Source organism: Sarcophilus harrisii, chromosome 3 (genome assembly GCF_902635505.1).
Source record: "Sarcophilus harrisii chromosome 3, mSarHar1.11, whole genome shotgun sequence".
NCBI lineage: Eukaryota > Metazoa > Chordata > Mammalia > Dasyuromorphia > Dasyuridae > Sarcophilus > Sarcophilus harrisii.
Window position 1 is genome coordinate 551,886,405 of NC_045428.1, and position 12,336 is coordinate 551,898,740.

Sequence of the window (12,336 nt, forward strand, 5' to 3'; positions counted from 1 at the left end):
CAAAGTTTTACTCTTTGTGTTGTTGCAAAGATTTTCCTGCTTCTCTGGAAGTTTCACCCATTACTCCCTAGTTTGTCCTTCAAATACTTGAAATCAGCTTTTGTAGATTCATAGATCACAGAGCTTCCCAAACCAATGATTTTCTACTACCCTGAACTGTCTTAATATAGCTGATGATTTTCTACTACACCAAAGTGTCTTAATATAGACCCCAGGCTAAACCACTGAGGATCCTTACTTAATAATGACTTCCTTGGTCCTGCTTTCAATTTTGAAAATCAATTACTTGGATGAATGAATAGTTGACCTGGTTATTCAATCTGTTGGCTCCATAAAAATGTAAGCAATAGCCTACATATTTACTTCTAGATCCCAACAGGTTGGAATGCATGGGGCAAAGCTAATAAAATAAAGTTAAATAGGGATAAGTGCAAGATTCTACACTTGAATTATTATTATTTCAATAAACTGCATATATATATATTATAAAGTCTAACAAAATAAATGTCTAAAATAAGTCTAATCCCACATATATGTAATATATTTATATCTGCATATATAGGTATATATGTATATGTATATACGTATACATACACATACCCATGCATATATTTACATAGAATCAGACTTATTTTCTTTGACCTGGGAGAGAACAGATTTGGGAAAAATGGGGAGATGTTGGGGCTGGGGGCAGCAGACTTCAACAGAAGAAAACCATTTTTAATAAAGGAAAAAACAAATCTAGGGGTATTCAGGTGCACTAATAGTGAATTTTTGAAGGGAGGTTGTAACTAGAAAGCAGTTCATGGGAAAAAGTTAGGGGGTTTTTTGTGGTTTTTTGTTTTGGTTTTTTTTTTTTTTGGTGGATTGCAACAGTTTGGTATGAGTCTGTTGAGACATAGCAGCTGAAAGAGCAGTTTCTATGCCAAGGCAGAAGTGAGCAGTTGTTAGTCATCTCTATTCTGCTCTGGTCAGACCACTTGTGGAGTATTTTTAGTTCTGGGCACCACATTTTAGCATAGGTTTTTGAAAAGGTAGGTATTTAGAGGAAGGAAGGCAAGAAAACAAAGGACTATGGGACAATTTTGGCTGGCTAAGTGTCATCTGGTGCACAGAACCCAAGCCTGGAGCAGGAAAACCTGAGTCTAAATCCAGCTTCAGACATTTCCTAGCTGTGTGATCCTGAACAAGTCACTTAATCCTGTTTATCTCAGTTTCCTCATCTATAAAAATGAGGTGAAGAAGAAAATGGCAAACCATTCCAGCATCTCAGCTAAGACAACTTTAAATGGGGTCATGAAGAATAGGACACAACTGAAATGGCTGAACACAAGTTATATGTATTTGTTATATATGTATATATAATAAGTTATATGTGTACTGGTTTTAGGAAATGGGAATTTTTGGAAAAGACTAGACAAAAGACAAATCTTTAAGTAGTTAAAAGACTGTCTTCATGGAAGGGAGGACATTAGATTTATTCTGCTTGGACCTAGAAGGCAGAAAGAGAACTGAAAGAAGGAAATTACAGGGAGATATAATGTGTAGTAAGCACTTAAGCAATGCTTGTTGATTGACTGACAATGCAATGGACTGCCTTGAAAGGTAATGAGCTTCCTGTTTGTTGAGGTCTTCAAGCAGAGGCTAGAGGATGGCTTTGTACAGAGAGTTCTGGTCACATACAAAGTCTCTAAAGGCCCTTCCTACTCTGAGCTCCTGGGGTTCTACAGCTGGTGAGCAGGGTCCTAATGTGCCAGAGTCCTTGCATCTATCACCCACCTGACGCATCTCTTCCTTCCAGGTACTCCTGCCCACCTATGAGGAAGCTGTGGCCATGCCTTCCAAGGAGCCAGCCCCACCTCCTTACTCAGCTGTGTGAGCTGTGTGGTTCCCTCCTCCCCTCATCCAAGTTGCTACAACTGCTTCTTTTTGCTTTAAGTGGTCCCAGTTACTGTCCGGCTTCCTTCCAGATGTTTGCTTTCCTACCAAACCCACTAGAACTCTGGTCTTTTTCACCCCTTCAGGGTCCGTTATTGATGTCCACCAGTAGGATGATGGGTCTTGGCCGGGGATAGATGGGACCTTTGGCTCTGTCTGGTCCAAACCCCTACTCATACAGATGAGGAATTGTGGACCCAGAAAAGGAGCTTAGGTTGCCTAAAGTTGCACAGATAGTAGGCTCTGGAGCTGGGATTCTGACTAAAGTCAGTGTTTCTTTCACACAGTGCCATGCTGCCTCCTAGTTGACTCCAATGGGCAATTTTGCCAATAAGTGGAGGAGTCAGCTCATCCCCATAGGGGTTAATTCAGTCAAACAGCTTCCAATTCGGTGAAACTGTAGTGAATGAGTCAACCGACAGCCCTGAAATTCATCTATCTTGCTGCTTGACTGAATGCATGGGGCCATGTCCTCTCCACAGTTGCAGGGGTTGTAGGGTCTTGAAGGCTCTGGACCAGAATAATGCTCCTCCCCCCTTCAGAATCACTTCCCTATTGGCTACTGCTTGGGAGAGAGGTCTGGTCCTGGCCTTTCTGATGGAACCTGAGAGATGGGCTTTGGATGGGGAGCCCAGGTGAGCTGGGCTTGGGTGGAGGGAAGAAGGCTTGGGGTACCAGGCTTCTGGGATGGGTATAGTTGCTTTCCATATGTAACAGGGAAGAACTTCATTAAAATTGCATTAAAGCTTTCTCTATGACTGGCTCAATTCTTGAAGCGTGAACACTGCGGGGGCTAACTTGTCTTAGGTCCAGAAACATATTTGCCTCTCACTGGGGCCCTTCTAAGACACTTAGTGTGTACCTAGAAGCAGGGAAGGGGGTGAGGGCAGAGGGCATAGGGAGGAGGGATCTTTTCATTGGCTGAAATGATTTCTCTCTGCTCTGACTCACATACCTGGAGCAGGTAATACCTGTGTGACCTTGGACAAGTCACCTGAGCAAGAGGGTGCAACAAGAGAAATCTTTTGAGCGTGAAATATCAGAACTGGAAGGATTCTTAGCCCAACTCTCTCTTATCAAGAGGGAAATGTTTTATCTAAGATTACACAGCAAGTTAATAGTATACAAACAATACACAAAATAATACACAAATAGTACACGAAATAATACACAAATAGTACACCAAAGACTAAAGTCTAGGTGAAGGGTGACTATTATCAGATCAATTCCTGATGATTTCTCTACTTAAACTTTTCAAATCAACACATATATTAAAGGCAGCTAAGCGGTATAGTGGTTACAGTGCTTAGCTTAGGAAGATCTGAGTTCAAATTTCACTTCAGACATTTTCTAGCTATGTGACTGTCTGACACAATCTCTGTCTGCTTAAGTCTTCTCCACTGTAAAATGAGGGTAATAATGGCACCTATCTCCCAGGATCAATGAGATAATTTTTGTAAAGTGTCTGGCACACAGTGGGGGCTTGTTTCCTTCCTTTCTAAGTGAATCACGAACATAAGTTCATTTGTTAAGTACTAAATCATAATACAAATAGAGACAAAGGAGAGAACCCAGTAAAAGGCTCCAGGATAAATGGAGAGGGAGAGAACATTTTTACTAAAGGGATGAGATGGAGATCGGGGGTGGCTCCTTGTGAAAGAAGAGCCATATGAGATGAACTTTAAAGTAAGATGGATTCTGAGAGCCAGCAATGAGGAGATAGCATCCTCCAGGCAGAGCGGTAGCTTTTACAAATGCATTGAAGAAGGAAATGGAATGGTGAGTTCATGCAAAAGCCATTGATTCAATCTGTGCACAGAACATAGAATTCGTGAAGAGCAGTAATGCAGAAGAAAACTGGGAAGGCAGGCCAGAGAGCCTACAACAGGCTAAAAGAAATCATTTACCTTAGAAGCACTGGAGAATCAAGGAAAGTTTTTGAGTAGAGGAGTCACACCATAAAAACTGGTCTTTAGGAAAATAATTTGGCAACTGTGTGAAGGATGGATAGAAGAGGAGAGATGTTAGAAGCACGGAGACCATTATTAAGGAGCCTAATACCATAGTCCTGGTGAGAGATGATTAGAGCTTAAACTAAGGTAATAGTTATATCAGGGGAGAGAAGAGAATAAGAGTTGGCAACTGATTGGATGTCAAGGGTGAGGGAAGAAAGGAAGTAAATAATCACTTATTAAGAGCCTACTATGAGCCAGGTATTGTGCTAGGTACTTTACAAGTATTATCTCATCCTTTCTTCACAATAACTGTAGGATGTACACACTATGATGATTTCCATTTTACAGTTGAGAAAACTGAGGCAGCCAGAAGTTAGGGAATTTGCCTAGGCTCATACAACTAGTGCCTTAAGGGCATCTTTGAACTCAAATCTAACAGACTTTAGGTTCAGGTTTCTCCGCTGAGCTACCTGGATCCTCAAAGGCAAAAATGTAAGTCAAAGAATAGTTTGATATTTTGAGCCTAGGTGACTGGAAGAATACTGGTACTCTCAATAGAAATGAGAAAGTCAGAAGGAAGGGTAGGACTAGGAGAAATATAATTAATTTGGTCTTTGATGTGCTGAGTTGAAGTGGCGAGAGGATTTCTGGGTGGAGATGTCCAACAGGGAGCTGGAAGCCAGACCTAGAACTCAGAGGAAAGATGAGATCTACAAATCTACATTTGGAAGGTTTTCGAATAGAGAGAATGAAATCCAATGGAAATGTACTTTATTCATTACCCAAAAGACTCCAAGTTCTTTTCTAAGTTTTCATTTAAATATTTACTACAGGAGATCTAGACAGATAGTAACTTCACTTCTCTGACTCTACTCCAATTCAGTTTTATCTACTTCCTAGATAAACAACCAATTATTATGTTTGTTGAGGGAAATTCATCACCAAAGTCTGCCCAGATGCTTCTGGAGAATAGTGAAGGACCCCTCCCAGGGCCTTTCTCCTTGTCTCACCCTCTTCCACTGGTGTTCTCTGAAGTCCCATCTGAAGAATGGTGGAGTCCTACATTTTGCAAGGTCTTTAAACATATGCTGTTAGTTAGAAGGGAAACTGGATATTAGAGCTAAAAGGAACTTTTAAATGGAAAATTGGAGATGAAATGTGGAATGCTGAGTTTGGAAGGGACTTTAGTAAATATAAGGTTAGAGCTGTGAAGATCTTTAGAACCCAGAATGTCAGAGCTAGGAGAGTCCTTAGAATAAGGGCTGGGAGGGCCCTTAGAACACGGGATGTCAGAGCTGGGAGGGCCTTTAGAACATAAAATGTCAGAGCTGGGAGGGCCTTTAGAAAACAGAATGTTAGAGCTGGGGGGACCCTTAGAACACAGAATGTTACAGTTAGAAGGAACTTTCAAACAGTAAATAATAGAGCTGAATTACTTAAAATGTGGTGATGGAATAGATAACAAGACCCATGAGGGAGATATGATTTACTGTGCTTTATATCTGTTCTCCCTGACTGGCTTGGAGACTGTCTGAGCTAGGAAGAATTCTAAACTGGGAGTCTTGGGGTAGATTTCGGGAAATCTCTGAACTTTAATTGCTAAGATCTTTATTTCCACTAAATTCCAGGAGAAAGTGAGCATTTTCTTCAGTTGTGATTGCAGAAACAAATCTAATTCTGACCGGAGATTCATAGGCTACAGCACACTGTCAAAGGAGTCCATGGCATAAAGAGATGAAGTTCTCACCAGAGCAATCTCTTCTTTTTATAGATGAAGCACAGAGAAGGGTCTCACTCACCTTGGTCATTCAGAGTTGGGGATAGGAATGGGATTAGAATTCAGGTCTCCTGAATCCTGCCTGCCTTCCCCACTGCCCGCCTTGCCCTCCCTACCCTCTTTTCCCCCTATCTCCTTGCCCTCCCTGCCCTCGTTTTCCCCTATCTTCCTTCTTCCCCTTATCTACCTTCCCCCCGCCCCCTCCACTTATCTTCCCCCTCCACCAGATATGATAGAAGAGCCTAGTTTTTTTCTTGACAGAAGCTGATTCATGGTTAGACCAAAGCTATGGTACATGATGCTAAACATCTGGATGGAAAAGCATCTGATCATATTTAAACTGGTTCTCTGAGCATTTGGTGCCATGCAGGCCCAATTAAATTAAAGCCTTGCTAGTTGTGATGAGGGTGGAGTAGATGGGGAGGATGAACTCAGCTTCCTGAGCCAAGATCCCCCGGGGGCTGATCTTTCTGGGGACCAGGAAAGGGATTCACAACTAGGCAGAACTGGCCCAAAGAGATCATAGTCCTCCTAAGAACATAAAATTATAGGATTTCAAGAGGATAGAGCATCCCTGAGAAGCTGATGATGGTCTGAGGCCTGAGAGCTCTTAACTAAGGGTCCTAAATGGGGATCTGTAGGGATTAGACATTGTCTGTGGGATGGAGATTTTCCTTGATTTATCCCAGGGACTTAAGAGATTTACACACTCAGTAGCATCCTGACAAATTGGCTGTTTTAAATCTTCCCACTCCTTAGAGAGTATTAAGAGAGATAAATAACAGGCCCAACGACATGAGGCTTGCTCAGAGATGGGCCGACACACCAGTCTCCAGATACATTCATCTTCCTAGAGTCTGAATCCCCCAGTGCCCAGGGGAGGTAGCTAGGTCTCTCTGAGCCAGAAGACATGAGGAAGGAAGCCAGAATCTGGATCCTTGCACTGATGCACCGGACTCTATTCTCCCCAAGACTAAGACCAGCAGTACAGGGCCATCCCTGTTCCCTTCCCATCTCCCCTCCTCCAAGAATCATGCCTTTGAGGGTTAGTCAGTGATGTGGGGCAGCCACTTCCCCTTCCCCCCAACCAACACCTTCTGACCACTTTCCTTTGTAGAGATTCTGTGTTTCATAGCTTTTCTGCTTCTTTTTTTTTCTTTCTCTCCTACATCTTCTCTCCCTCTTCTCTTGTTTCATGTTTTATTCTACTACTTTCTTCCTCCTTTTCTTCATCATCACTCAGGAATATTTTCAGAGAATCATGCCATATTATACCTGGAACAGATCTTCTAACAGAGAATGTCAAAGCAAGGAGAGAACCCAGAACCCAGAATATCAGACCAGGGAGGACTGTTAGAATCCAGAATGTCAGAGCTCAAAGGGTCCTTAGAACATAGGATGTCAGAGCTGGGAGGACTTTAGAACACAGTATGTCAAAGTTGGGAGAGCCCTTAGAACATGGGATGTCAGAGCACAAGGGAACATAGAACTCAGAATATCAGAGCTCAGAGGGTTCTTAGAACACAGAAGGTCAGAGCTGGGAGGACTTTAGAACACAGTATGTCAAAGTTGGGAGAGCCCTTAGAACACAGGATGTCAGAGCAGAAAGGGAACACAGAACCCAGAATATCAAAGCTGGGAGGGCCCTTAGAACTCAGAATATCAGAGCTCACAGGGTCCTAAGAACACAGAATGTTAGAGCTGGGAGGAACCTTAGTAACATAGAATGTTAGATCCGGGAGGATCTTAGAACATAGAATATCAGAGCTAGAAGTTTCCTTAGAACTTTAAATGTCAGTTCATACAATGCAACTGAAGGAACGACAGTCCATAGAATATTAAAGCTAGAAAGAAGCATCTTTAGAATTGAAAATGTTGGAATACTTTATAATCACATCAAACAAACAAGAAGCATATATTATGTACTTAGCATGTGCCAGGCACTCTGCTATTAATAGCTAGGATTACTTTTACAATTTAAAGTCTGCAAAGCACTTTATAAATATTATCTCATTTGATCCCCACAGTAACCCTGGGAGAGAATTGATATTATTGTTCATATATTATAGATGAAGAAAATGAAAGAGAAAGGTCACATAGCTAATGAGGGTCTGAGGCTAGATTTGAACTTTCTGACTCCAGGACCAGTTCTCTATCCACTGTGTCACGTTGGATCTCCACAATAGCTTTCTGAGTAAGGTGTTATAGGTATTAGTGCCCCCATTTTACAGATGAGAGAATTGAGGCACCTGGGGTCACAGAGTTTGCCTTGGAGGTGGGATTCATACTCATGCCTCTCCTGATCCGAAGTCTAGAATTCCTCTTATTATATGACACTGTTTCTCCAGATTTTGCTGGGCATATATTCTGTTGCTAGGTTTCTATTTGATGCACTTCCAGGCTGGGGACACATGACAAAGTTTGGGTTCTGGTCTATACAACCCTCCAGAAACCAGGATCATTCCCAAACCACAATGAGGCACCAAAATAGGATTTAGATGGATACCTTTAAAGTACAATTGATTTTTAAAATGATCAGTCAAGTACCTGATACCTCCTTCTGCTCAAAAGGCAGGAACATATCACCTCTACTCCTGAGAACAGCTACTCTAGTTTTGGAATATTCTATAGGTCTACATTCTTTAAAACTACATTTCACAAGTCCCCATTAGTGTTCCCATCTTTAATAATTAGCCAACTGACATAACGAGTTCAAAGCAAAGCCAATTAAAACACCAAAAGGAAAGCATCAGTAAAGCATTCCTTCCTTAACCTAGGGTGCTCTCCTCCACAAATACACAAAACATCCATGAGAAGAGTTAATTCATGTAGGTGACACACAGAAACACAGAATTTGTCAAGGCAGCATTATCCCCAGCTCTGAGGACCTAAAAGGTCTATTGATGGTCATTAATAAAAATTAAAAAAAAAAACCCTACTCTGAAATTTGACCAATTCAACCAGAACTTATTCTTTGCTTACATCTGAAATTTGTTTCTTGGTGTTTTTATTTTTAGAAATGTTTATAGAGTGGCTCACATGTAAGGGAACATGAGGAAAAGTAACTTGTAGCCTTGCAGCTGCAGGGTGCCTAATGCATTCTAGTACTGTCATTACACTATTCCTGCTGAGTTTGCATTCCCTTGAGCTCCAAGTCTCCACATAGCACTGCTTAGAGAAAAGATGCTCTGCTAGTTACTGCTTTCCCAGAAGCTGCTTAGCTGAACCCTACTTAGATACCCAGGTCTGTAGTAGACACAGTCTCCATGGGATGAAGAGTCTCTGCTGGACACTGTCTGACTAGGTAATGTTTAGCTGGATCACTCACTCACTCAGTCCTCAAGTACTTAGTAAGCATCTATTATGTACCTGGAAGTGTGCTGGTTTGCTGGAGATATAAATATGATTAACGAAATAATGTAATCAAAGAATTTATATTCTATTTCTTAAATCTTAAATCCTTAGCTATCTCTTCCTTAAGAAAAGAGTGGACACTGCCATGCTGTTCTCTCACTCCCCAACTCTTACAGAAAAGGTATCAGCTCTATCCTGGGGCAATCAGGAAAGGGCAGAAATCCTTGACTGGGACAAGCAAACACACACAAATCTTCCCTCTGGTTGGTTCTTGTTTAGTTTTCCTCAGCCCCCATCCACTGAATTCTTCAGAACAAACAGTAGGGTGCTCCCTATTCTAGATAGTTGATGTTATTGGGCTTATTTTTGATTTGTATTAATTTGCCAGTTACTGAACTTGTGTTCTCTGAGAGCAATTCCATTCTAGCTCATGGTAAGCATTTCAGATGCTTCCTAATTTTGATCTCTTCAGGCTGAATTTCAAATCAGACAAAGGGTTTTTTTTTTTTTGCCTAATAGGCCCCCAAAGGCTCTGGGGCATGGGATCCCTCAGTTTTAGAGCCTTAATCTTTTCCCACTCTTCGAGGTGGATGAACAGATAGGGAAAAGCTGCAGACAAATAAAGCCTAGAAAAAGTAATTGTCTCCACTTTCCCTTCCTTCTCACTCAAATTTTTAGTCCTTTTATATGTGTACATAGTCAGTCCAAAGCATTGGGGGGAGGTAGGTTTTGAGGTCCATAGTTTGTCAAGAATATTAGCAATAATAAAGAGATATAGCATATAAAACAAGCCGTTCAAGAGTTTCTAACCTCCCCCTGACACCTCCCCCTGACACCTGGGGTCTAAGGGAGCCTATGGATTTCTTCTCAGAATAATGTTTTCAAGACATAAAAAAAGGAATTCCAAAGGATTCAATTGTACTACAATGCAATTGTTAAAATATTAAACAAAACAAAAATCCAGGTTAAGAAGCCTTATGCACAGTTGACCAGGTTTGGAATCAGAAGACTTGTATTGCATTCCTGCCTGTGACACAGACTGGCTATGTGACCTTGATCACACAAGTGACGCATAAATCCCTTAGAGAGCGTCCAATCTAAGACAATAGTTACAGAAAAGTTGCTGATTTTATTAGTAGAAGTTTCTAAGCTGGGAGTTCCCTGTGCTGCTGTAATCACAGATTGGAGTAAAACTAAGTGTTCCTCTAGTGCCTTCCCTCTTAGACTATCTCCAGTTTATCCTGTCTATATCCTTCATTCTTGAAGAAGACCCTTGTAATGTTCTGACTTGCAAGCGAATTGGAGTTGAGTGAGATGGAGCTGGGCAAAGTCATCAGCCTGATTCTCTCTTACCCCAGCATCAGAGTCCCGTGGTAGCATGATTGTTGATGACCTGCCTGCCATTAGACTGAGCTTCTTGAGGGAAAGGACAATCTTTTACCCTTTTATTTGTACCCGCAACTCTTAGCACAGTATCTGATACATAATAGAAATTTAATAAATGCTTGTTGACTGATAGTCATGATATTAATGATGATGCTAATAACATAGGTTAGGATGAGTCCCTTGCAGAGGGCCGTCACCGAGTTGTGTGTTCAGGTGTGTTCAGAATATACCGTTCTGTGCCTGGGACTGAGGGTACCCCCCTCAGGCCAGTTAGTGTAAGAAGAGACGGAATGTACAGTGGAGGGAAAGCAGAATCCGGGGGCCAGGGCAGGGAAGGAAGAGAGGTGGGAGACAGGAAATAGTTTAGGTTTGCTGAAATGTTAGAACGGTCCTGGCCAGCCCAAGGTAAACGGAAGCTGCCCACGATCTGTTCCCAACTGGGCCAGGGGCCCTATCAATGCTGTGTTTGAGACTGATACAAACCTCCTTTGAAAATGGCCCCAGCAGATGGTGGCCGCTGGGGAATGGTTTCGCTCCTTTTGGACTGACTGAAAGGAACTGTTTTTGGATAGATGTTCTCCGGCGTCAGTCCCTCCCCCAAATCCAAGAGCACAGAGAACAGGAGGTGGGGGTGGGATGGGTGAGAGACAGCCAGAAGAAGAGTGAAGAGAACAGTTAGTTCCTGAGAAAGAGGGAAAAAATCTCCAGGTCTCATTTGGGAAAGCTAAGGTACCCACAAATTAGTCCTTTTCATCAACTTTGAGGATCTTCCCTTTGGGCATCAAAATACCCATAGAGATCACAGAGAACCTCAGCAGGAATTTGGGGCAGGCAAGGGAATAAGAATATTGCTTCTGACTTCTAACTACCCCAAGAGGTAGGATAGCCCTTTTAGAGGAGGATTAAGAGATCATAGGTCAGAGGCAGGATTTGAATCCAGATCTTCATGCCATGAATTCTATCATTCTATTCATTCTTTCATGATTGCTTCTCCTGAAGGCACAGGTAATGTGTCTGAGGGGCTCAGGTATTTGAGAAAGGCTGTGTGCCATAGTGTCCAGATCATGGGATTTAAAGACAGAAGAACTGGCTCCACACTGACTGCCTGTATGAGCCTGAGCAAATCACTTCTTCTGGGTCTCAGTTTTCTCATCTGAAAAATGAGGAGATTGGGCTGGGTGATCTCTAAAATTTCTTCTTGTTCTAAATCTGTGATCTTATGATTTTCTATGCCTCATTGAATGCTTAAATCCAATCCTTCATTCAACATTTATTTAGTACTGACTAGGGGTCATATATAGTGTTGGGGTTTGGAGGAGATAAAAAATTTAGGCTTAGAATGGTATAGGATGGTTCCTTGCCTTCAGTGAGTTCATAGTTTAGTAAGAGATTCTTGAGGCATATTCCACAAACTGTAATCTATGCAGGTGTCCCCTGTTGAGAGTCAATCTAAAGCAATTCCAATAGATTTTGGACAGAAGATGCCATCTGCATCCAGAAAATGAACTAAGGAGATTGAATGTAAATCAACACCTGTTATGTTCACTTTTTTCTGTTTTTTTTTAATCTCTCCCGTGCCTTTTTCCTTTTGCTTTGATTTTTTCTCTCTTTCAACATGATTCATAAAGTAATCTGTATTAAAAATAAGTAAATTTTTTTAGGAAAAGAAAGAATCAAGAGGCAGAAGAGATCACCCCAATCCAGCATCTAGAAGGTTCCTATTGGAATGAATTTATTCTTGCTTAACAATTAGGAGTTATTTTTTCATGATTTTCTTTCCAAAACTTCAAATGTTACTCGACCCTCTAAATTAGGCTTCCTGGGGCAGAGTCCAAGTTGCTACACCCTGGTTAGAGTTCTAGAGGAATAGGACACAGCTAGGAAATGTCTGAGGAAATATTTGAACTCAGGAAAATGAGTCTTGCT

At 41.6% G+C, this 12,336-nt stretch overlaps 1 protein-coding gene across 1 annotated transcript in view; it reads left to right on the forward strand.

Annotated features, from left to right (window-relative positions):
- LAPTM5 (lysosomal protein transmembrane 5) overlaps window positions 1-2,693 on the forward strand; it is a 46,679-nt gene extending 43,986 nt beyond the window's left edge. Inside the window, exon 8 of the mRNA XM_012546020.3 lies at window positions 1,802-2,693. Within this exon, the coding sequence (XP_012401474.1) occupies window positions 1,802-1,879 (78 nt within the window). The 3' untranslated portion in view covers window positions 1,880-2,693. The remainder of the gene's footprint in view (window positions 1-1,801) is intronic.
- The last annotated feature ends 9,643 nt before the right edge of the window (window positions 2,694-12,336 follow it).